This window comes from Aphelocoma coerulescens, chromosome 2 (genome assembly GCF_041296385.1).
Source record: "Aphelocoma coerulescens isolate FSJ_1873_10779 chromosome 2, UR_Acoe_1.0, whole genome shotgun sequence".
Lineage (NCBI taxonomy): Eukaryota > Metazoa > Chordata > Aves > Passeriformes > Corvidae > Aphelocoma > Aphelocoma coerulescens.
In genome coordinates this window covers 116418678-116442575 of record NC_091015.1, presented here as the reverse complement: position 1 = coordinate 116442575, position 23898 = coordinate 116418678, and the positions used below count along the sequence as shown (strand labels likewise).

The window sequence follows — 23898 nt, the reverse complement described above, 5'->3', positions numbered from 1 at the left end:
TGCTTAAGAGGTAATTGCTAGCACAAATTATATTTTACATCTCAAGAATACTTTGTTAATGAGAGGTATGTGATGATACTGGTGATGTAGCTGCAGACCTTGTTCTCATTTGTGGGGAAAGAGGAGATGGTTCTCCTTAAGACTAATACAACTGTAACCTTTCACCTTGAGAAGTTGTGCATCTTTGGCTTTAGTTGTGTGTCTAAATATCCCAAGAGTCTGAAGAGAGCTTGAATTGTGTGCTTTTTATTCTCGATAGCTACCAAAGGAGCAGCATGTGCTGTTTGAAGATCAGGTTCAAAATGGGCAGTGTGACCCTGGCATAAATATAAAATATGAGTTCCTCAGGTGTTTTGACCTCTACCTTTCTAAGGAGTCAAAAGGGAGCAGTTCACCTCTTCAGAGAATCTACTTCATTACTTGTAGTAAGAGCCTTCTCCAGCACACAGATGAACTTTTGCAGTGTAGGCTGTTAGCCTTTAGTCCTGGACACTGCTTGCACTCACCTCTGCCAGAGCAAAGGTGTGGATCAAGTGCCTCTGTGCTAGAGTGAAAAATGTTTGTTCGTTCCCTTTTATGCTGCTTTAAGCAGATTCACTTGGTGCAGGTCTGGAAATAGCTGTGGTCTACCCTGGGTTGTGAGAGAGAGCATACTTGTTATTTAACAAGTATTAACAAGTCACATACTTGTATTAAAATATTTGGAGCCTGTTAATGGAAGGGCAGTCCTAATCCTGCCCTCTTCTGGCTGCTTGATAAGTTATCTTCAGTGGTGTGACCTTATTCACGTTTCCATTATCCTCCCGAATTACCCAGGAAACAGCCCATGCGCAGTGCATCTCTGCATTTCAGCAGAACTCGAACCTCACAGCATTTAGGTGATATGTAGCTCCTGGCTCCTGAACAGTCTGGCTCTGACTGACATATAGGTATCTCTGGGGCACAGAAAAGGTGTGCTGTTGGTTTAAATAAACTTTCAAGTGTTTTAGTCACCTCAGGCAGCAGTGCCTAATGGTTTGATGTGTTTGGTTGTGAAGCTATGTATATCTGCTTCTGTCCAGGTGACTCTGGCTGTCCTCCCACAATCCTCATGCTGTGAACCATACATATCCACCTGCTAATAAGGCTGTCGTTATGAGGGAGAAACCTTGTAAAAATACTTTTTTTTTTTTTTTTTTTTTTTCCCCTGGTGTTTGGGAGCAGGTCTGAACAAACTGATTGAGAGCTCTTTGAGGCAATGTGCTGCAAGGAGCTCCTTGGAGCCTTGTTAGCTCACAGACTTATTAGGTTAAGAGAAGGTGGAGACTATTCTTTGTTGCTTAATGATTCATGTGTCCTTCACTACATCTCCATATGTGCTCTTAGCATATGTGGTTTGCTATAGGCTAAATGCTTTGTTGGGAGCACCTTATGTAAATCAGCAGCCTGTTGCTGTCTGAATTAAAGCCATGGGAACCATGGAATTGTTGGATTGCTCACCCATCCCTGGTGACACCTGTCCAGGGCAACTAGTGCTGCTGTGCCCATATTTGTTGAGGGGGAGAAGAGCAACGAAATTACTCTCAGGAACTGCTGATTTTTAGTCTTGTCAGTCACATATTGCAATGGTTTCTAAGCACATGCTTTGGTTATGGCAATGAAGTTACTTTTCTTAGTCTGAAAAGAACATGTCAACATTTGAAAACATGTCTCTAGGAGTGCACACTTTCATTTATGTGTCACAACTGTTGCAGCATTTGGCCTTTGGGATACTGACAGTGCTTGGTAACTATCTAAGAGCTGCTGAGGTTTTCTTTTTCTTTTCTGGCTGGCTGAAATGAGCTTGTTTTCCCAGTAAGTCACTGAGTTAAATTTGTTTTGAATACTGCTTTGTTCACAGGGATGAAGGTGCATGAACTCTATTTCTAGCCTGTCTTTAGCACACAATTTAATTACTGTTGTGGAGTGTGAACACCAAAGAGAAGGGTTAACTTTTCATTCTGTTACGATGCAGTAAGATGAAACTGAGTGAAGTAAACTCTAGGTGAAATCAAGCAATCCCTCCTAAAGGCAATTCAGAATAATTAGATATGGTGACTTGTGAACTTGCTTGAAATATCTAAAATTAGGTGGATGCACGTAAAAGACAGTAGGTTAAATTGATCTGATTTTGTATCCTTTGGCATGTTTTTTTCTTGAGGAGGGTGGGGTAGGTAGAGTATTCAGCAAAAGCCAATCTTCCTATAACTTTAATTTGTAGTGGATGACTTTTCTTGGTATCAACTAAAACACTGCCACATAAAGTTGATGTTGTTATCCTGATCAGAGGTGAGGTGGGGGAGTGGTATTTTCTTGGCTGAGTTTTGTTAAGATAATACTTGGTGCACCTTCCTAAAGTGCATGTGTATTTGTGCACATATAATATATGTATAATCTCACATTGCTCTTTCAACATACAGGGCTTCAGAAAAGTTTGTACAGATCTGTATAAGGAATATGAAGACAGCCACTTCGGCACAGAAGTCTTCAGTCGAATTGATCTCTGTGCCATGCGTAAGAAGAAGCAGGAATCTGGTTACTATTATTGTGAGTGTTCAATTAACGTGGGCTCCAGTGGTAAGGAAGAGAGTAAAGAGCAAGAAATGCAGGCAGAAGATGTGGGAGAAACGAGCAGTGTAGACTTCCCAAACAATGTAGCAAAGGCTGAAATCGGAGCACCTGCTGCAAGCTGTAAGCTTGCCTCAACAGTAGTAGCTGATGATAAACCATCTGAAAATGTTGCTGAGGCCTCAATTGCAATTAAAGAAAAAGAAATCAATGAGGCAAAGGGACAGCCTGAAGCTACAGATGGGACTTTTCCTACAGCTGGAGATATCTGCTCGAAGTCAGTACTTGGTCTGCTGCCAGCAAGTTCAGATGTGTTGAAAAGCTTGGAAATAGAACAAGAAAAAGCAAAGATAACAGATGGTAGTTTGCAAAAAACTGAAGGAACAGAATATGCACCTGATCAAACAACAAGTTTGGGATAAAGTTGTTGCAGTCCCTGGTGAACTTGGTTGAACCCACACTTGGTGAGGGTGGAGAAGGCAGAAAGCTACAGTGGGGCTGAGCTGCACTGGGATGAGGTCACAGGGGTGGGTATGGTATGGCAAATTCATTTTTGGCAGGAAACAATCTTTTTAGGAGTCTGACAAAAAAATATAGAGCAAAATCCGAGGGGAACACAACTGAATATTGTAATGGTGAAATGCCTAGCTCTAAACCTGTGCCATGAGTGTGCGTGAACATGTGTACTGCAAAGACAAGTGAGCTGTGGTTTACAGAATCAGACCCTTCAGCCATCCCCCATTGATACAAAAGCTGCTGCCAGACCCCTCTGGTGCCCCAATGCACAATGCTACCTTGGTTGAGTTTCTTTCTGCCCTGCTTCACCCCCTGCCCTGGGCCTGCACCCTCAACTTTGCTCCTTGATCTGTCTGCCTGCCTTCTCTCTGAATACTGCCTAAAGACACCTTTTCTTGCTTAATGCCTACAGCTGGTGTGATTTGTGACTCCAAACCATGATTGCAACACCATCATTCATTGCATGTCTGTAACAGGTAGATGGTTTTAGTTGTTAACACACTATTGTGAAATACACGATTTCCTTTGACCTAGTAGCTACTTAATGAGAAAATTATTTTGCCTGACTTATGGAAATAGCATTTTTGGAAGAAAATGAGGTATAGCACTAAATACTTTTCTTTGTTTTCCTCGTCCTCTCCTTTTCTTTATCGAACCAATTGTCTTTGTAAAATGCCTTAAGGAGGACACAAGGGACAAGAGCGCTTTTCTAACCCGGAGTTTTGGCTGGGGCTGACGTTTCCTGGCTTTGCCCTTTGCTGGCCGAGGCCCGAGCCGAGCTGTGCCCGCTGCCCTTCCGGCACGGGGGCGGCGTTCCCGGCGGAGCCTCGCGGCAGCGGCACCAGCAGATGGCACCGCTGGAGAGCCAGATGCGCCGGGAAGGGACCGGCCGCATCCCGGCCCCGCGCATCCCTACAGCGGCGGGAAGGAGCCGGTCGGGCACTTGGAAAACACCTTTCTTCCCTTATCTGTTCTAATTGCTCATTGAAAAGGGATATTTTGTATTTTAAAAGCTACTTTCTCTCTTTTTTTTTTTTTTTTCTTTCTTTCTTTCTTTCGTAGGGGGGAAGCGTGCATTTCAAAAAAAAGTGTGTGATCAAGAAGTAGCTTCCCCTCCACACATACACACACACACACACACACACACACAAAAAGTGTAGCAGCATCAAGCGTATGGTATTTTGCTTCCCAACACGGTGTGTGGGAATACACGTCTAGGCAGGACGGCCAGGATGCCCTCCGTTAAACTAACATCAGGCTGGTTTAAAACTTGTTACCAAACTTCTGAAAAAACAAAGTGCTGCATTTGTCCACAGGGAGTGGGGGAAACAACCCTCCCCAGCCAGCCACTGTACAGGAGGAAAGGGAAGGCTCTGCATTTAATGAACCTGCTTTGTACTCACACTGGGGTCTGTGTCAGATCCCTTGTGCTGCAGTGCTTGGCAGAGCATTTATTTTTATGTCCCTCCACTGAAGGTTGTGGACTTTGAAAAGGCTGTCCCCAAATGGTCTTCTAAATGCAAATTCCAGAGTAGCTATTCCCAGCTTCTCTGTGGCCTTCAAAAGGCAGCTATACTGTTAGAAGGAAGACTCCAAGGTTAAGTGTTCCCCAAAAATAAGAGTGACACCTCAAACAGCATTTCTATATCAGGGCATTCTGGATGGTTTTTTTTCTTTTCAGGAAAATTTGCTTCAAATATACACTGAGGAAACAGCATTTCTTATGTTTGGGTTTGTTTTGTTTTTTTTTTCTAGTTCAGAAAAGGATTCATTGTAAGAACTGAAGTAGATTCAATGGCCTAGGACCAAATACACTTTACAACATGCAGTATTTCTTCTTATTGAAAATGTTAATTATCTTTTTATAGACAGATGGCACTGGAGTGTAGCAAATGCATGGTGAACCTGCACTCATAAACATTTGGGGGTTTAGTGTGCACAGGTTCCAATTAAGTTTAATTCTGTTTTAGGGTTATTATAATGATAGTAGGGTAATTATTTTCACTTATCTTGGGAGTAGAATAACTTGTTTTGGTACATTAAGTTAAAATATATACTTAAGTTGTATCATTGTGATTAATCTGGACAACTTAGAATAGTGCTTGAAACCAAATGTCTACCTAATTAATCTCTTTAGTCTCTAATGACAACCAAGTCAAAATAAACTTCTATAAAGATGTTCAAATCATAAGAACTTCTTTTCAGCTTTGTGGTTGAGAATATAAAAAGTTTTAAATAAGTCTTTAATTTTCCGTGTTCTCTGCTTTAGCTAAGGGTATTCATGTTTTTGTTACCTGTTTCTTTTTCATTCAAATGAATTGAAATTATATTTGATTATTAGGCACTTATGATGTAACACAACAGGGAGAGAGTTTCTGAAATGAAAATATCTTTATATTGCTGAAGCAAATTAATTGTCCTTTTTTATGAGTACTGTAGGGAAATTATATTGTGAAATTCAGATCCAGGAGGGAGTTTGATTCACTCTTTATGATCCCTGCATTTGCTGTACTTTTCCTATGATTTTTTTTTCCTCTTTATGGTCTCTAACTTGCCTGTTTTTTTCCCTTTGAGTAATTTTCTTTATAAGCATTAGTAATTTGTGTAGAAATGCAATCTACGCATATCTTGTAATTGAGTTTAGTTAAATATAACCTGAGTTATTGAAACAATGGTACAGCATTGGGGTTGGAGAGAACTTGCAATAAACATTACCCACTGACTGTGACTTTTTCTCTTTGTGAAAGTACTAAATGAGGAATTGCACTGCAATGATAAGTATTCTCTAAGCAAGTTGAGAGAAGGCTTTAACTACAGCATCTCCCCGTGTCTTGGCTGGTTTTAACTGGATGTTTGTTAAACTAGCTGTCCTAATAAACAGGATGCCAAAGCCAGAGGAAGGAGTGTTCTGTAAATAACTCATCATGAATACTCTGGTCACTGTTAGACACTAAACAGGAGATGGGCCATTTTTTTTTCCTGGATGTTACATATTTTGCAGGCTAAATGCTACTAAACAAGAGCTGGATGTCTCTGTGTTAAAGTACATGAAGATTATATTGGTTAGTTCAGCTGGCTTTCCCTTTCCATAGTCAAGTACTCTGTACATATGCAGAAGAATGCAGAGAGACCTCCTTGTTTACCTACACTTCATGTCAGGAAGCTGTCAGCCTCTTCTCTTGCCATGGCAGAGCCAGCAGAAAGGTGGTACATTCAGGTGGGAGCCCTACAATCACCCTGCCTGATCCTTCAAGTAGGAGTAGGAAATTGTAGGGGTGGATAGTAAACTGACCTTGTTGTACCATTTTATTTCCATGTTTTATTCTGCTATTGTTAGCTGCAGTTTTGATGGTGTCGTGTATTACCAAAGCAGAAGTCCTACATTGTTTCTTTGCATGCAGGTAGAAGGGAATAATCTCTCAATTTAAAATATTTACCAACATTTTGCTGTTGTTCCTCATAACCTCTTATGTAAAAAAACACAAAAAAATCCCAAACAAACAACAACAACAACAAAAAATGCAAAACCAACTTTCCCAAGTCCTCTACTTGGCAAAACACTTGAAGCAGTTTTTTGAACAGGCCCACACTCCTTGCAATGTCATCCTGACCCCCAGCTGAAATGCTCCAGGCTCAGCCAGGAGAGAAGCTTGCTTATGGCATGCTGGAGATCAAACCATGGATTCTTCTCTGTTAGTAAATCTTCCATTTCTTTCTCATCATATTGTCTGGGAACCAAAACTGGGGGAATGAAAGACAAGTTTGATAAACATTCTTGTTGCAAAAGCCATGTCTTGGGGAATATTTAAATGTTGGTAAATGCTCTCTTTGTGGAAGTGGCTATTCAGAGCTAGAGCCAGAAGGATGCATCTGGGGCCCCATAAATCCTAAGCAACTTCATGTAGTTATATTCTACAGTTTTCTTCTCAAACCCACTCCCAGATAGGCTTAAATCCAAGCACTGTGTGGGCTTAACACCTCTGAAGCTGGCTTCCAACTATGGGTTTTGGTCACTGACCTGTGCAGCTGAAACATGAAGCAAGTCTCGTAAAAAGAGTCTAAAAAAGACTACATATTAAATGAGAGCATGAGAGAGAAATTAATTAAAAAAAAATAATTTAAAAAAGGTATTGAATATCCAGCCAGGGCTTTTTCTTTTCTATTGCATAGATTGACTTTTGATCTTCTAAGTAGATAACTGCTTTTTAAGATCAGCTGAAAACATTAACAACTTCTTTCAGAAATTTTATTTAGAATTATTTTTATCTCAGTTACAAGATGTGGGGTGTCAGTGTTTGGATCAGAGGTGGAAAAAACAATCTTATTTTTAAACTGGACGTACCACTTAGATAATTCTTCTTTGAAATGAAAAAAAGACCAGTAAATTGCTGCCTGGCTATCCATTACCCTTTGAACCTTCAGTTTCTTAATGTAAAGCAGAGAGATGAGCACTTGTATGAGACAGTAGTTGTATTCCTCTTTGCCAGAAATCCAGCATTTATTATCTGCTGGTAGGTGCCTACTTCAGCTTTTATGCTGTTGAGTAAGAAGACAATAATACTGAATAAGCATTAACTAGTGGCAAGTACATGTGTCAGAGAGAGGTGATCACATTGAGTTTCTAATACACAAAAGTTTATGGGAAGTTTTACTTGTCTTTTTCTGAGACAAAGAATCTTCTCAGCTGCTTGTCAGTAGTGAACTGGAGCCAAAGACCTGTTGAGGGTTTTTCTTTTGATAAATTCCCTTTAGGTAGAGGGCTAAGCTTAGGAAGATCTGTGGTTCATAGGTGTTTTTCAGAATTAAGTTGACTTGAGGTTAAATCCTGCTCAGACTGCAGTGGAGGCAGTGCTGTCAGTGACACTGAGGTCTCATCTAATGCTGCTGAGACCAAATCAAACCCCCAGTTTTCTGCATGATGAAGGTTGTTATTGAGAGCAGCTGGGTATTCTGTTTGCTGAAATAAATTTAATTGAGAAATGAAGAGATTCTTCTGCACAATCAGAACTTTTTTAAGGCTTTGCCTCCAAATACAGTATCCTGATGTGAGCATGTTGCTTCACAGAATAATTCTTTTTTTCTGTATAAAATCTATGGACCTGATTCTTGAGTCTTATCCTAGGGCATGCTATCTCCTTGTGTTAGGTATGGGAAATCCAGACTGAACAGGGACCTTGGCCAGACAAGAAGGAGGCTGATGGGCCTCCAGGAGACTTGGCAGCTCTGCTGACAAAAATATTTTATTCTCTCACCTTCAACTTTGTGAAAAAGACCTTTTTGCTCTTTACTAAAACCCACTAACTAGCCTCTGAGGCTGATACTGACATTACCCTATCTACCAATTTCGCACATAAAGCACCCAGAAATGATTATTTGCAGAAATAATCAAATTATACTGAAACAAATAAAACATAATTGAAATAAAATTATATTGAAGCAATATAATTTCAGCCTAGATAATTGGATCCCTTTAGGTACTGTTATGAAACCCTTTACAAAGTGAGTTATAAAGAAATACATTATAATGTTAACATATTATCAGTCAAAACCCAAATGAATCTTGAGTTTTGCTTAAAGTTATGTTTTAAGATATATTTCAGGGCATTTTAACTTTTGCTGGCACAAGAAAAAATTTAGATGCCTAAGAAATGATGTAAACAAAATTTCAGGAGCTTAAGCTTTGAGAAAAAACTATTAATCTGACAAGAAATGGACAGCCTTGTGGCAACATTTGTTTTACTTTTATTTCCTTCTCTATGTCTAACTATCCAGAGGGCAAGAGTCAGGTATCTATTGCTTGGCATATCTGCATGCCTTATCTCTTGACTTGTCTGATGCACCACCCCCACTCCTGTGCTGCCACCCATCGTAGTAGCTGCAGGATTTACAGTGACATTGTTCTGGTTTTTTAAAGCAGAAAGGGAGAACTGTTACATCACCCATCAGTATTTAAGTGCACAGAAATCAAGCAGTAATGTATGTGAAGGTGGTCCACAAAATCAGGTCTCCCTCACCCCTTTAGAGAAATGCCAGGAGAAGCACTTACGCATTTAAATCTGCCTGTCAGGAACTTAAAGTACACCTCCTTTTCCCATTGTCAGGAGCATGGCTTTGTAGAATTTGCTAAGTTGATTCACTGCCCCCTCACTAGATTTTCTTTAACACTGCTTTTCCCATTGCTATTCATTTTCTAGTCTACTCTTAGTTTAGTCTTCCTCCAATCCAATTATCCAGTTAGGCATAGGGCCCTGTGCTTTTGCCTCTTCTATGATGCTTCTCTATTTTCCTGAATTTCCCAGCTGGAACGTTTTGCTCAGCCTGTTGCTGCAGAGCAGGATGCCCAGTGTCACCCCTTTGAGCTGGTAAGGGCTCTGGGCTAGCTCCCTTTGGCAGCTGTTAGTCTGCTGCTTAGTAAGCCCCTTCTGCTCTGGTTTGCAGAGCCCCTGTTGCAATGGGGGCACTGAGCCATCCCAAAGTCTCTGAGCTGCTGTAGTCCTACTCAGAATAACTGAGTAACTGTACTGCTGACTTACTGCAAATAGAAAGTGGAGCCAGCACAAAATGGGATTGCAGTAAATGTACCAGCAACTGTACATCAGGGTCTCACAGAGCAGCACTTGCACTTTCCTTTGCAGATGCTGGTTGTTTAAGATCAGGCAGAAGGGGCACAAGTTCTCCCTGTAGTCTTCAATTTCCTCAGATGACTCAGAGAAGCAGAAGCAAATTGCAGGATTCAGTGCCATGGGCTGTCCTGTCTCAGGCTGGCTCCAACCTTGGACATGTAGGTGTATCAGCCATCATTTGTCGATGCCCCACCCCTGGAAGTGTCCAAGGCCAAGATGGATGGGGCCATGATCTAGCAACCTGATCTAGCAGAAGGTGTCCCTGCCCATGGCAGGAGGGTTGAAACTGGATGTTCTTGAAGGTCCCTTCATTTAACCCTTTCACTCAAAATATTCTGTTCTTAGGAAATGGTTCTTCCATGCTCCTATTCCTGAGGGTCTTGGGCTCCTCTGCAGGGTGAGCTGAGTCATGCTAAGGCTGCTGCTGTCATCAGTGTCCCTGCTCCTCACTCACAAAGGGAGGGTCTCCGTGCTGCAGCCTGCAATTGTAGGAAATGCTCTACCAGTCTCTGGAGGGGGAACATCCACTCAGGACACACCAGTCACAGCGGTGTGGGGCCTGAAAACAGCAAGCTGGCACTAAGGATCTGCCTTTGGAATAACTCCTGCCTTAAATCAGGCCCTTTCTCATGTGCCTGACTTATGATGTGGTACTGACGGGGGAGAGTTCCTCTCTCCTTTTGAGCAGCTTTCATGGGCTGCAGGTGGGCTCCTTGGCATTGCCTTCAGTTACTACTTGGGTTTTCTTCTTCTTTTTTCCTTTTTTCAATTTTTTTTTTGGCAACTTGTAGCAGGTTCAAACTAATGTCCTATTTCAAGCAGCTCTGATTACCAGATCTCTGGTTTTAAATCACTGCTGCTCTGAAATCAGTTATTTTCTCATTGCCATCCCCATCTATGACACCTGTTTTACTCTGAGTGCATATGCTACCCCATGTGTTGCACCAGAATTTCAGATTTTAGCATTTGGTTGTTCTTTGGGCTATGTAGAAGTAATGTCTTTTCGATGAGCACAGCCATGCTGATTTATTTATGTCATGTTGCTGCAGCTGATGCAGATTCAAGCACATGTAACAATTGCTTATACTCTCTATCATAACAGAATTATTCAATTAAACAAAAGCTGATTAAGATGTAGCCCTTGACAGAGGAGAAGCAGAGCAATTCTCAGAACTCTTCTTGATAGAATGAGACTTGCTAATGCTTCTGTATTTTAAGACAGTAAAACCAGTGCATTACTTACTATTTTGAAATCCTGAAAACCACACACTGCCTATGTTGATCAAACACAGATTTTTCAAGAGAAGGCTCCATCCTGGATATTGCTTCCATTTACTATGTGTAATACAAATAGTCTATCATCTCATGTGGTTGGAAGGAAAACAAAAGAGATTAAGCAATCCAGCATCATAGTATGGAACGGTTATCAGCATGTGTTTACAATGGATATATTGCTCACCTTGGAGCTCCTGTTGACAAAAAACTTCTCCATCCCCCACATTGCCACATGTATTCCATTTTTATGTTAAAAAAAGAAATGTCTTGTGAACATCTGAAGATATTTAGGGAGGAATCTTTATTTTGCCTGCACTTTATAAGCATTCCAACTGTTCATAGGAAACCACAACTCATTTTAAAATAATTTGAATAACTTATGCTTTAATTTCCTAATGTTTTGACATCTTGAATTTACAAAAGTATCTGGGAATGTCTGAACTGATGGTGTGAAAATTTCATTTCTAACAAGAAACTGAATTTTAAAATGGCAATTCTAAATAAAGGATCTGTTGCTGATCCAAACCTCATTCTGTTCTCCCACCACTTCTTCAGGCTGGGATTAAACAAAACACTTGTGTTCACTTTATCAGTTTTGCTGAAACACATAGATCTATATTTTTTTTTTTTTAATAGAGGCAGAGTTACCTGAGTATATCTGCTTAAATTGCCAGTGAGATTTATCTAGAGCTGTAAACTAAGCCAAGACATTCTGCAGAACATTTTGTGAGGTACTTAGTTGCTGGCAGGGGTTGAACCATGACAGATACATACCTAATTTGTTCGTTAGAAAACATTGCTGTTGAGAAATCTGTAGCCTGTACGAGAATTCAACCTGTTGGTGAATCATCAGGCAGCTTAAAATATTTATTTGAGTAGAGGACTGCATTTCACTTTGCCAGTGAAATTCAAAGAGCTCTTTTGGAGGGTGTCATGAGTGAAACCAGAGGCAGCCATAGAGGGAAGCAGCCAAGTGCTACTCACTGCTCCTGGTGGAACTGCAACATTTTGTGGCTCCTCTTTTTGTCCACATTTGACAACCCAAAACTGCAAGGACAAGTACAATAGAAACTCAGTGACTTGTTGCTTTGCTTGTCATCTTCAATAGTGCCTTCTTGGTGGCATCAGACATGATGCAACCTGCACTTTCGTTGGCTTCTTTTGCTCTTCAGGTAACTCCTGGGGCTTGTTAGGTGCCATGCTGGCAGCTGACATACAAACTGGTGACAGCTAAAAGCTGCTGACCTTCCATAGCTCACCATGTGACCCTTTTCTCTCTTCCCAGATTGTCAGTGACAAGCATGTACCAGCCAAATGGCTACCAAGACACAACACTGCCGCAGCATTAGAAGCTCACTGATCCCAGAACTATGCTCCAGCTTCTGTTCAGGTTTTCCTCTCTGTGTGCCAAAGGAGGGGCAGTATATCCTTGCAGACAACATTGCTAGGAAGCCATCCTCACCTTTCCTTTGCATATTGGACCAAGCAGTACTCTAAAGAGCGCAAGTGCTTCATTAAGGTGGCAGTGCACCGTTTAATGGTCTAAAAGAAATAACTTCCTTCCACAGCTTGCCTGTGGTGAGAGATGATGAGAGATGCAGCCTCAGCATCTGTCCTTGCTTCAGTGCTGCTCCTCCAGACGCTGTACACATTGCAAAGACAGGCACAAGGACAGGAACTATTCTGTTTGCATTTTCAGCCCTGAGGCAGCCTGTAGTGTGAATTTCGTTAGCAGTGCCAGCAGACAGTTTTAAGTTTCCAAAGCTCAAAGAGCTGCTACTATCATCATCTTATGCTGTATTACCACAGTAAGGTAATAAGCAGTGCCAGACTTTACCTGTTCTCATTTTGAGTTTCTAGTTTGAAACAGAATGTTACCAGCTGTCTAGTATGACTTGTGTCCTTAAATATTCTGCAGGGAGGTCTTGCTAAGTTATTTCTGTAATATTGTGTGTGATGAGTCTGAAAGAGTGAACTAAATTAGCACTTCAGTGCCTCACATGCAGAAAGAAGTTCTGTTAAAGCTGAAGGATGGATGTCCTGTTGGAGGACAAGCGTTTAAGGCTCTGTTCCCCAGCAGGCTACTCGCATGGTTTGGAAACATCACTCAGAGGCAGACACTTCCATGCTGTTAGGATTGCATACTGATGCCTACATTCTTCTCCTTTTAAAGAAAATAAAAATCTGGTCATTGCATAGTTTGTCTGTGGCTGTATCTCTGTCTTGTTTTGACAGAGGAAGATAATCGTGCTCTGTACCCAAGGCATGTTAGAAAGAAGTACATTAAGAGGTCATCTGATACTAACTTAATGGGGACTCTATAAGCATTTTAAATAGTAGTTGCTATTAGGCTCCGAGACCAAACTGCATTTCTTTAAAATGAGTAGATTCTGGGAATGAGGGAGGAAGGCTAGTCTACGATGTTGCAGAAGTATCATATTATTTCACTGGAGATTTATCCTTATGGAGCTGACTCTGGTGACTCTTACGTGCCTTTGCAGGCACTTTTGTGTGAGACCCTGCCACAGGTTTCTGTGCTGCTCCAAGGTGTGAAGGGAACTGCACTGCACCCTGTACCAAGCCACCTCTTCGCAAAGCCTTTAGCAGCTCCAAGTCTTGCCAGAACTGAAAGTCATGTTCTGAAGTCCTGCTCCTTTAGATATGGCTGATTTAGCTTTTGGCAGCAAAATGGGAGCTGTATGGGATCGTCTCAGCCTGCTCTCAAGCAGGTCAGGCAGGATCATGCCAAATCTTTTGAGTGATGAGCAAAATGCAATCCGAGGTTGTGTAATCGTATTACATCACCTGATGCAATGGTGAAACTTGAATGCTGAATGTTCCTGTTTTGTCATTTTCTACTTCAGCTCTGAAGCTTAGCATGGAACAGGCTGCTTCTCTAAAACCAAACCATCTCTACCCATTTTTACCTTCCAGTCTGAGAGTACCAGCTGTGTCCTCAGTAGAACCAAACTTGGCATATACTCAGGTAACTCTGCTACCATAAAAATAATAAACAGTGTTTCAGCAAAACTGATAAATAAAGTGAACACAAGTGTTCTGTTTAATCCCAGCCTGGAGAAATGGTGGGAGACAAGAAGGGAAGAAAAGAAAAATTAATACTCAAAAATCCTAGACTGAAACTCCTTTGTGCAGAGGAAGGTGAAGGAAACCTCACAAACTGTTATTAACAGTGATTTTTTGACATTTATTCAGTTTGCGTTTCTTTTCATAGTCTCCCCAAATAAGCTTTCTGTCTCATTGCAATGTAATTTGGAAAGAATAACAATAACAAAAAACCCCTTTAAAGTAGTATTTTGGCTTCACTATCTCTAACTAAAATGTAGATAGAAGACTAGCTAGGGGAAAAACACATGCCATGTTCTCCTATTTCCTGAATTACCCTGTAATCCAGTCAGATCCTTTCTAGCAGCCTAGTTCCCCCATCCAAACTTCAGAGCCATTTTACCTGATTGTATGTACCTTTTTCAGATCTCCAGGGTCTCCCTCTGTCTCCATGTTTACAGTGAAAACTAAATGGTAGAAGATAATTTCTAGTGTGCTCACTTTTCTGGTTTGGAGCTTCTAGAAATGGTAAATAGAAATTCTGGCTTCTAAAATGAAATAATAACAGTATACTCTTCCACGAAACACTTTTTTCCTGTGGCTGTGATAGCCTATTTATCCTCTCAGATCATGCCTGCACATGCTGTGCATCTTGTTCACTGTTCATAAGCCCAAACTTAAAAACAGTGAGTAAGTGACCTGGCTAAAGCATTATGTTATTGCTACTGACAGTCTTGGAGAGGTGACAGGGAAACCTTTACTTTTTGTTCCCTAGAATTAAAAAAGGCCCCCCCAAATCCATACTTTTATTCACTACTAAGATTTTACTAGTCAGCTAGCAGTGAGCACTTGTATTTTATGTGGGTTTTGTATAGAAAGAAAAACTGTTTAACATTATCAAAGGCTGTTTTCCAACTGAAATCCAGTAAGATTTATCATTCTGTCACCTCCTTTACTTGTAATAAAAACTGCTGTTTAATTGAAGTCATATTGCTACTTCTGTGTAAAATATTTTGGCGTTATGAAAATTACAACAATCCATAACATCTGTATTTCAGACTGCAGACCTAAAACTATGTCAACAGTTACCTAATTCAATTTTTCTAAGTGCACTATTACTTGCTGTTGGACAGCATCATTCCTTGAAAAGGCTCTTAAAAATGTATCTAAACAATACAGGTAATTAAATCTAGGCTATAGTCTTTTGTAGTTGATCAGCTGACATGTCAACAATTGGGGAGTTCAGTAAACCAGTCCAGCCAAGCAAGCCAGGTTAATGCAAGGATTTTAAATACTTTGCTAGCTAGTGAAAACTGAGCCAGAACTAGGTTACAGTATGATCACGTCAGCAGCTTCTCCAGAGTCCTGAGGATTTTGTAACAAACAGCAGCATGACTGAAGAACAATTAGGGCATTTCCCTGTCCTCAGACTGGTCCAAACAGCATCTACACTCCTCATGAAAAAACACAGCCTCCCTCCTAGGTATGGGGGTATTCTGAGGGTCCAGGCAGAAATTAACTTTCCTCTGGAAATTTTATATAAATATCATAGCATTTCTATGCTAAAAACCCCAAATCAAACCAAAGCACACATTTCTAAACCAAAATCTGAATTTTCCGGAGCAAAAATGAATGGCCAGCTTAACATAGCTTCAGGGATATCACTTCTCAAATACAAGGACTAATGATTCTTTCTTAATAAACAATATTTATAAATTAATTAATTAATTACTTCTTAATAAACGTGTGTGACAGCCCATCTATTTCTGCAACATGCAGGCAGCTGTATACTGGCAAGCAGAGGCATTTCAGGGCGCTTGACAAGGACTGTGGAGGAAGCACTAGGTGGCAGGACACCAGAGAGGAAGGCTAGAAGGAAGAGACTGGATTGGAGAAAAACGCATCACCATCCTGTGCCAGGATGTGCAAATGACGGCCAAGAGGCAGCCTGGCAGTCCTGAGAAGCAGTCAGGGCCAGCTCAGAGAGACTCAAGAGCCATTCAAACCACAAAACCCCATCACCCCAATCACCTGTGGGTATCACCAGGAAAGGCTCAGCTCTGCCAGCTGCTCTTTCTCTCCGGGGCTGTTGGTACTATAAACAGTCAGAGATGGGGCACAGGGGTTGAATCTCTCATTCATTTTCCAACATCGGGGTGTTGGACTAACTTGCCCAGCTTGAATTTTAAACAAAGGTTTCTGACTCCAACTCTACCCCTGCACAAATTGCTCAACAAATAATTTTAATTAATAAATTTGCAAAAATAACGATTTGTAAAGACAGAGAGGCAGCTTTCTCTGCTCAGTAATTTATATGATAGAAAATCACTTCTTGCTGCTGTTATTAAAAAATCCAGCTTGACTGATGAAAGTTCATGTTTCACATGTTTTTTGGCAACACAGGAACAAGCTATAATTTTACTTATTAAACACAGACTCTTATAATCTTGTCATTCAAAAGACTTTGCAGTAAATTAATCATCAGAATAATTACTGGCCTGCTTTGATGTAAATCAGTCTAAGGAGTAACCAAAGGCTTTTTAAAGTTGCTTTTTTTTTTTTTTTTCCAGAGCACACTTCAGATGATAGAAGAAATATTTACTCAGAATATTTTAAAAAGCATGTTTCCCTCTCTCAAAACAAAATCCCTGTCACATCTTCATGAGGATTCCATGCCCTGGTAAGTAGCACACAATTTGCCTTTTCCCTTGCACCTCCATGGAAGGTTTTAGTGTGGAAAATAAACAGGATGTCTTCAGCTCTGTCATTAACTAGAATCTGCATCAGTAGGTAATTCTGCTCACATATATCTCATAAATCTTGCTGGAAGTCACAGCAGAAGGAGCAGAAGCACATGCCCATGGAGAACTGAAAGGAAAGATCCATGCAAATGCCAGCACCAGCTGAGCCACCTGCCTGCCACTTCCTGTGGTGACCAATCCAGCCCATGCCAATCCAGGCAGTTTTACAACAGATTTTTGCCAGCTGTGTGCTAGCAGTTTAACAGCAAAAAATGCCACAGTGATGTTCATACTGTCAGTGCACTGGTTGCCACTGACAGGAGGAAAGATATTGCCACCTGGATGTCTCTCTTGCTCAAGAGAACAAGCACAAGCACCTTCTGCTTCTCCAGTTTCAAGACTCTTACATGGCAAATTATTCTTTTTTTCTTTCTTCTTTTCTTTTAAATTAGCCTTATTTATTACAGAATTCTGCAGGATTACTAAATACAATTGTATTTAGTGATAGTTATAGTCCATGTCACGATGTACTGTAATGTAACTAAATATGTAGATAAGAACTTTAAAACATGGAACCACAAGAAAAATTTTAATTGCAACAGAAATATTTCTGTCTGCCTACACATTGTGTTTGTTTAAAGTCGATTCCTCTTCCCATAGTAGAGAAATGCCACATCCATATTTAAAATTAGAAGTATTGACAAAATCTTCTGAGTGCATAAAGCTGTTTTGACAAAACACGAGTGCCTGCCATCCTTCAGCTACTAAAATGAAACAGCTCATCAATTTACCAAAACTCTGCCTACAGACAAGGCATTCTCCAGCCTTCAGGAAACCTGATGCTTTTCTTATGCAGGAAGAAATCCTCATCATGCTGAACTCAGTGAGAAACTGCTGCTGACTTCAACACGGCAAACTGCTAAGAGACTGACAGGGCTATCATTATGCTTTAAATGAAGCTTATGCACATGCATTCATGAATAGGAACTGCAACAGTTATAAGGGAACTGAAGAATGCAGAAAGAAGATGCTGCAGTTCAAGATTACTCTCACAAAAAACCTAATCTGAACAGAAGATCAAATGTTTAATTTTTTTTTCCTTTAGCATGTCAAAATCTCACATTTCTTAGGCTGTCTTTCACAGAGCACTGTCAGAAATGGAGACAGAATCTGCTGGTTGAATTACAGCGTGGTTTCTCAAGGACTTATCCAGTATTTATTCTGAAATTACACATAAATTATTAATTACCTCCTTAAAAGTATAAGCAAGCCTTTGGCTTCATAGCATTTCTATAATCTTTCACAGTATAAAACAAAAGAGTTTGTGATATCTGTAATTACTTACCAAAATAAAGAAATCTTTTTGTAAGTTTTGTTTGTAAATATTTTATTAAAAAACATCTTTTAATGCTGTTAGTCAATACATGTGTAATAATACTTTGATAAAGTATCATGTAGTAATATGTATTTTGGATTCAGGAATGTAATGGTTTTAACTAAATCATCAGAGCTCTGTTCTGCTCCAGTCTCTTCTAAACTGTCTTTTTTTTTTTCCAGAATTTAAACAAACTCATTCTTTGTCAAGGTACATTATCCTTAAGGCCTTGCAAATGTTTTAGTAATTGAACCAAAACAAAGAGAGAGCTCAGCTTTCTTTCTGAAGACCACGTTGCTTTTGAGCTTAAAAAGGTGCCTGCAGCTTTCAAGCAGTTAGTGGCAAATCAGCAAGAAAGAAATCAGAGGAGAAGAAGGGGCACTTAAAAATCAAAACAGTAAAGTGCACAGCTATATCATCCAAAATTGTATTAATCTTATCCAGAGAACTTGCTGGACTGTGGATATTTAATACAATTTGGCTTGCATGAAACATACAATCACGATTAGACAGAAAGGATTTTCTTTTTTCTTCCTGAAGTCATCTACAGGATCTATGGAATTCAATTGTCAAGGGTAACATAGTGCAGCTCTTTGGATATTGATTAGTTTCCTAAGTCCACAAGGAGATGAAGAAGCGGGGAAGGTGTGGAGGGATGCAAGGTGTCCTCTTGCCGTCTGTTTTATTTAGATGCCTGTACTCTCCAGTTCCCCATCCTCCAGCCCTAATGCAGCATTTGAACTAGAAATCATAAAGAGTTTCTCTTTATTTGTGTACTGTCTTTGAGTTTGCTGGGATTGCTCCCCTGTTTGTTCTCTGCTGGTAGCCTTGAGGGGGTCCATCTTCTCAACTGGTTCCTCCTCACAGTCTGGAATTTTACTGGTGTTGGCAACTGACTCCAAGGAGGTGCCTGCCTCCTCCAGGTGGCTGTAGCCCTTATTGCTGCTGGAATGCTCAGACTGGGAGCTCTGGGAGTCCGTCGTGGTGATGGCAGGAGGAGCTGAAGGAGGTGATCCCCCCAGATCTAGAGATTTGGAGTAGCTAGGAGATGCCTTTACCAAGAGGCTGGAGTCCAGGACCCTCCTAACAGCTGGTGACTGAGGTGGCTCAGGGGAAAGGGGACGCCTGGCATCGGGCAAGCAGCTGGTGCTCTGCCGCCGGAGAACCAGCTTGTGCCTCCTTGTCGCACAGCCTCCCTTGATGTTGCTGCTGCTGAGGTCAGTTAGGCTCAGTTCAAACTCCCCCCGTGGGATCTCCTGGGCTCCCCGCTCACCAGGTGGTCTCTGCCAGCCTCCCCCTCCATTGCCTGGCCCCAAGGGCAGGAGGGTGAAGGTGCTCAGTGAAGAGCCAACGATGGAGCTGGCCGTGCTGCACCGCTCACAGCTCTCCGGTGGGCTGCAGGGTGGGCTGGTGTCAGGGCGGCCAGCAAGGGCAGCACGCTCCCGGCAGATGCTGTACACAGCCTCAGCCAGGCTGGGTGGCTGAGGCGGGCCGCAGAAGGAGGAACGCTGCGGTGAGGACACCAGATCTGGCGGGGAAAGGCAGACACCCAGTCCTGGTGGCCAGGAGCTCTTGGCCAGCATGGCTGCAGTACCCAAGCCTTCACCGCCAGGTTTTAGCTCCAGGCTCCGGGACTGCACATAGTTGACAAAGCCATTGAGAGGGGCTGAGGCCGGGGTGCCTCCATCCTTGGCCCGCAGGCTGTGGGCATCAATGACGGTGGAGTAGAGGTCACGCAGGTTGATGATCTTGGTCTTCTTGTCGCGGTTTTCGTGCAACACCGCGTTGGCGCAGATGAAGAGGAAGATGCCGATACCCATGATGAGAGGGCCCAGCACCTTCAGCTTGTCCGAATGCAAGTAGCTCGAGAAAAGACGGAAAAGGAAACCTGCTGAGGCCTGAGGGGATGAGGAAGTAGGGGGGGACCCACCAGTAGCAGTGGTGGAGGTGTTGGCTCTGGGGGGTGACTCCAGGTGGATCCCTGCTTGCACCCCTTCCTGGCTCTGGGAGCGGTTCGTGGGGGTGCCACCCTGCGGTGCTGGGTGCCGGCCCTTGCCAAAGCTGCTTTCTCTGTACACCTGGCTGGGCTTTGGCCAGTAGCCCACCACAGCCAAGGCGATGCCCACCAGCAGTACCAGGATGCCACAGAGGGCAATGAACCCCGAGAGGGAGCACAGCTTGAGCTTGCCTTTCACCACCACCACATCATTCTTGCGCTTTTTTTTGGCCTTGCGTTTGCGTTTGGGGATTTGGCTCTGGGGTTTCAAGGGGTCCTGTTTCCTGGCCGAGATCCTCAGGAGGCCTCCAGTGGCAATCATGGCTGGCTACCAGCGCACTGCCCCCCACGGCCAATCCAGCTCCTGCAGGGAAAGGGAGAAGAGAAGAGGATGAGGACCAAGGGCAGACCTGCAGCACAAGAGATGTCTCTGCTTGCTCTTCCTCCTTCAAAGTCCTGCTAATTAAAACCTTGAACAACTGGGATGCGGGTTGACACCAACAGGTAGGTCTCCCTTGCCCACACAGCTCCTGTATGTGAGAAAGAAACAAGCAGACCAACAGCACCAAAGCAGCCACATGTCCCACTATGCTCTTGCCAAACAGCTAATTAATTTCTTTATGCTCCAGGTAAATGACAGCACTAGTAGTATCCACTAAAGTAAACAAAAAAAAGATGTTGCTCATTTCAGAAAGAGTTTGCAAAGCTCCAGATCTCAGAGGATGCCAAGCCCCTAATATGTCCTGGGGTTACACTGCACACTGACTGTGGTTAGTGATGTCATCCGGGATTTGAGGGGATGGGAGAAAAAAAAGCAGAAAGGCAGTATATTTGATCTATAGATACCATTTGTTTCATGGCACTACTTACATATTACTGGAGTGAGGGTTAAACATATTACTTGTCTTGCTTAAATGAGTGGGAAAGGAATTACTGTGAAATTCACAAGGGAAACATTTGAACACTGGAAAGTGGTGCCCTGTGAAAGTTTCTTCCTAGCCATTTGCACTTGATCTGCAATATTAGAAATGCATCTCCCTCCTGAGGTCCAGAGGCATCCCTAGTTTGGGAACATGTGCGATGTTCCAGGTAACTGTTACGTAACACCGACAAATTCAACCCTTTCCCCCCCTGCCCTCAGAAGGGGGAGATGGTGGCTGCCAGGTAAGAGATGGCAGGTCAAATCCTATTAAAGGAGAAGTGAAACTCCATGAGTCACCCGGGGAAACCCGAAGAGGGAAACTGTCAGGGGACTAAACACTGAGCATTTGTGGCTTTTGTCTTACTGGACCATCAGAAGTCATCTCGCTGTTCCCGTGATCTGAGCTAAACAACACAGTGTGTAGGAGCATTTCTTCACTGTGCAATTCTTTTTGGAACCTATTTCTTCATGCTACCGAGAAGCAGGATCCCCTCCCCCTTTTCTCTTTCTGAGCGTCCTATTATTTTTTCTTTGATGGGGCAAAAGATGACATCACTGAATATAATACGACTCACAAAGTTCAATTAATCGCACTGAAAGGCAATTAAGTAAGCACCTAAAACCGCCCCCCCGTCTCCTCTTTGCCTGTTCAGCCTTTAAATCTCATCTATTTTCTGTTCTAATGCCAGAATTGCCACATATGCAGTAATATTGTGTCCCATTTACTCTGTTTGTATTTTCCCCAGAAAAAAGATGGGTGTTGTCAGCAAGGACGTTGTTAAATTACTCTCCAAGGTACTGCACGCTCAAAACAAAGGGCAGAGATTTCTCTTTCCTACCGCTGAACTATTTATTAAAAATAGAAAAAAAAAAAAAAAAAAGAAAAAGCGCATTTTGTTGATGCAAAAGTGTAATTATCGGGGTATGCTTTGCTGTAACTGCCGATCCTTTGATCTCATTTTTCCGCTGCCCCACTAGCCAGCTGCCCGTCTCCTCTCCACGGCGATAACAGATGGTCATCAGCTCCGAGGGACGCTCCCAGTCCGGCATCGCCGGGCACTTAGTTTCGGCGATGGCGAGAGCAGCGCTCGGCAGGCGAAGGAGGGCACGGCCGGGCCGCCGGCCATCGCCAGCGGCCGCAGTGCCATGAAACCACCCGGACGGGAACCGCGGGGCTGGAGCCACATCCCGCACGAAGGGACCATAAATCCCTATCCATCCCCGGCAGCCGGACCCGCAAGCACCACGACCTTGCCCGGCAAAGCCCCAACACAGCTGTAACAGTACTAACAGCACCCGGCTTAACTCCTTCCCACCCCGGATTCGCACGCGGGACCCGCCGCGCTCCGGCTGCCGGGATGCCCGGCACCAGCCCCCGGGGCGCCGCTGGCTCCGGCGGGTCCGGCCGCGCAGCTCCCGCCGCCGCGGCAGAGCCCCGAGCCCCGAGCCCCGCCGGCGGCCGCCCCGGGCGCGCCTGTCGGGGGTCGCCGGCGCACGGAGCCGCCGCTCAAGACGGGGGGTGCCGCGGTCACTTACCGAGGAGGGCCGGGGAGAAGTCCGGGCGGGAAGCGGGCGAGCCGCCGCGGGGAAGAAACTTTCCGGCCCGAGCGGGCATCCCCGCCCCGCCGCCGCTCACGGCCCCGGGCGGACGGGCGGCGGGGCTGGGCCGAGCGCCGGGCGCCCCCTCGGCCCCGCCGCGGCCGGCCGCCTCCTCAGGCAGCTCCGCGGGAGCGCTGTCCCCTCGCCACGCCGCATCTCCCCGCCGCGGGGCCGCCCCCCGCAGCAGCGCGCCCGCCCTCCCGGCGGAGCCGCCGCCGCCTGTGCCGGTGCCGCCGCTGCGGGCGGAGCGCGGCTCCGCGGCTGCCCGCCGGACCCGGCGCCGTTGCCAAGCGACGGCAGCCGTGACACAGGGAAACTGCGGCAGGGCGGCCACCGCCGCCCCCGCCACCTGCGCACCTGCGCCCGCCCGCCGCCGCCTCGCCCCGCACCCCGGCGGCCCCGCCCGCGCAGGCTCCGCCCCGATCGCCACGACAACCCCCGGGCTCCTTTCCGCCAGTACCGTCCTGGCAGCCTCGTCCTCAGCCACCTCACCTTTGGGGTTTTTTTTTCCTCCCAAAGTTTGCCGGAATGCTTGGGGAGAAAGTGAAGAAGCAGGTAAAAAAATGAAGCAAGAGGATGAAGAAGAAAGTGACAGCTTTCCATCAATGGTGTCACCCAGAATCTCTCCGTTTCAGCAGAGAATGGGAAACAGCGTTCTCTTTTGAGCTACTTTCTGAAAAGTGATGAAATTGAAGCTATCACCTCAGTGAGACATAATCTAACATGTCCCGTCACACTGCTGCACTTATTCTTGGGAGGAGATTGCTGCTGATTGCTTTAGTCAAGTCTTGTTAGATGTTCACCATGATCTAGAAAGGTAAATCTCAGGCAGGTTTTTCAGTAAATACAGAAACCTCATCTCGTGGCTTGGGATGAATGTACACAGCAGGGTTTGCTGGGGTGGAGAGACCGAATACCTGGGGTTTTGTACAGTAGCCTTAAAATTCTCTTGAAGCTGGAGCGTTACCTAGCCTGAGCCAAATCAGCTTTCTTCTACCTCTTTGTGACCTCTTGTGTGGAAGACTGTGGCTAAAACAGCCTGGCAGAAAGCAAAGGGCAATAACAAAAATATTTGTCAAATGATGTTTTTAAAAATAAAGGTTCCAACACAGGTTGGGAAAATTGTAAGAGTGGTTATGAATATTCAGTTAAATTGTATGTATTCCAACCTCAGCTCTTCTGCAATTCTGTGTTCACCCAGA

General features: G+C 43.6%; 2 protein-coding genes across 6 annotated transcripts in view; one reads left to right on the top strand and one right to left on the bottom strand.

The window, feature by feature from the left end:
- Positions 1 to 5825, top strand: part of LOC138105002 (mediator of RNA polymerase II transcription subunit 15-like) — a 35779-nt gene extending 29954 nt beyond the window's left edge. For all 5 annotated transcript variants that reach the window (XM_069004483.1, XM_069004480.1, XM_069004482.1 and 2 more), the window contains one exon: positions 2439 to 5825. In XM_069004483.1, the coding sequence (XP_068860584.1) occupies positions 2439 to 3008 (570 nt within the window). In that variant the 3' untranslated portion in view covers positions 3009 to 5825. The remainder of the gene's footprint in view (positions 1 to 2438) is intronic.
- A 12365-nt stretch (positions 5826 to 18190) lies between these two features.
- Positions 18191 to 22719, bottom strand: TMEM200C (transmembrane protein 200C). Its single transcript, XM_069005936.1, has 2 exons — positions 22634 to 22719; positions 18191 to 20539 (listed from the first exon to the last, which is right to left on the bottom strand). Exon 2 carries the CDS (start codon positions 20495 to 20497, stop codon positions 18866 to 18868), a length of 1632 nt encoding a protein of 543 aa, XP_068862037.1. The 5' UTR covers positions 20498 to 20539; positions 22634 to 22719; the 3' UTR covers positions 18191 to 18865.
- Between the last annotated feature and the right edge of the window lie 1179 nt (positions 22720 to 23898).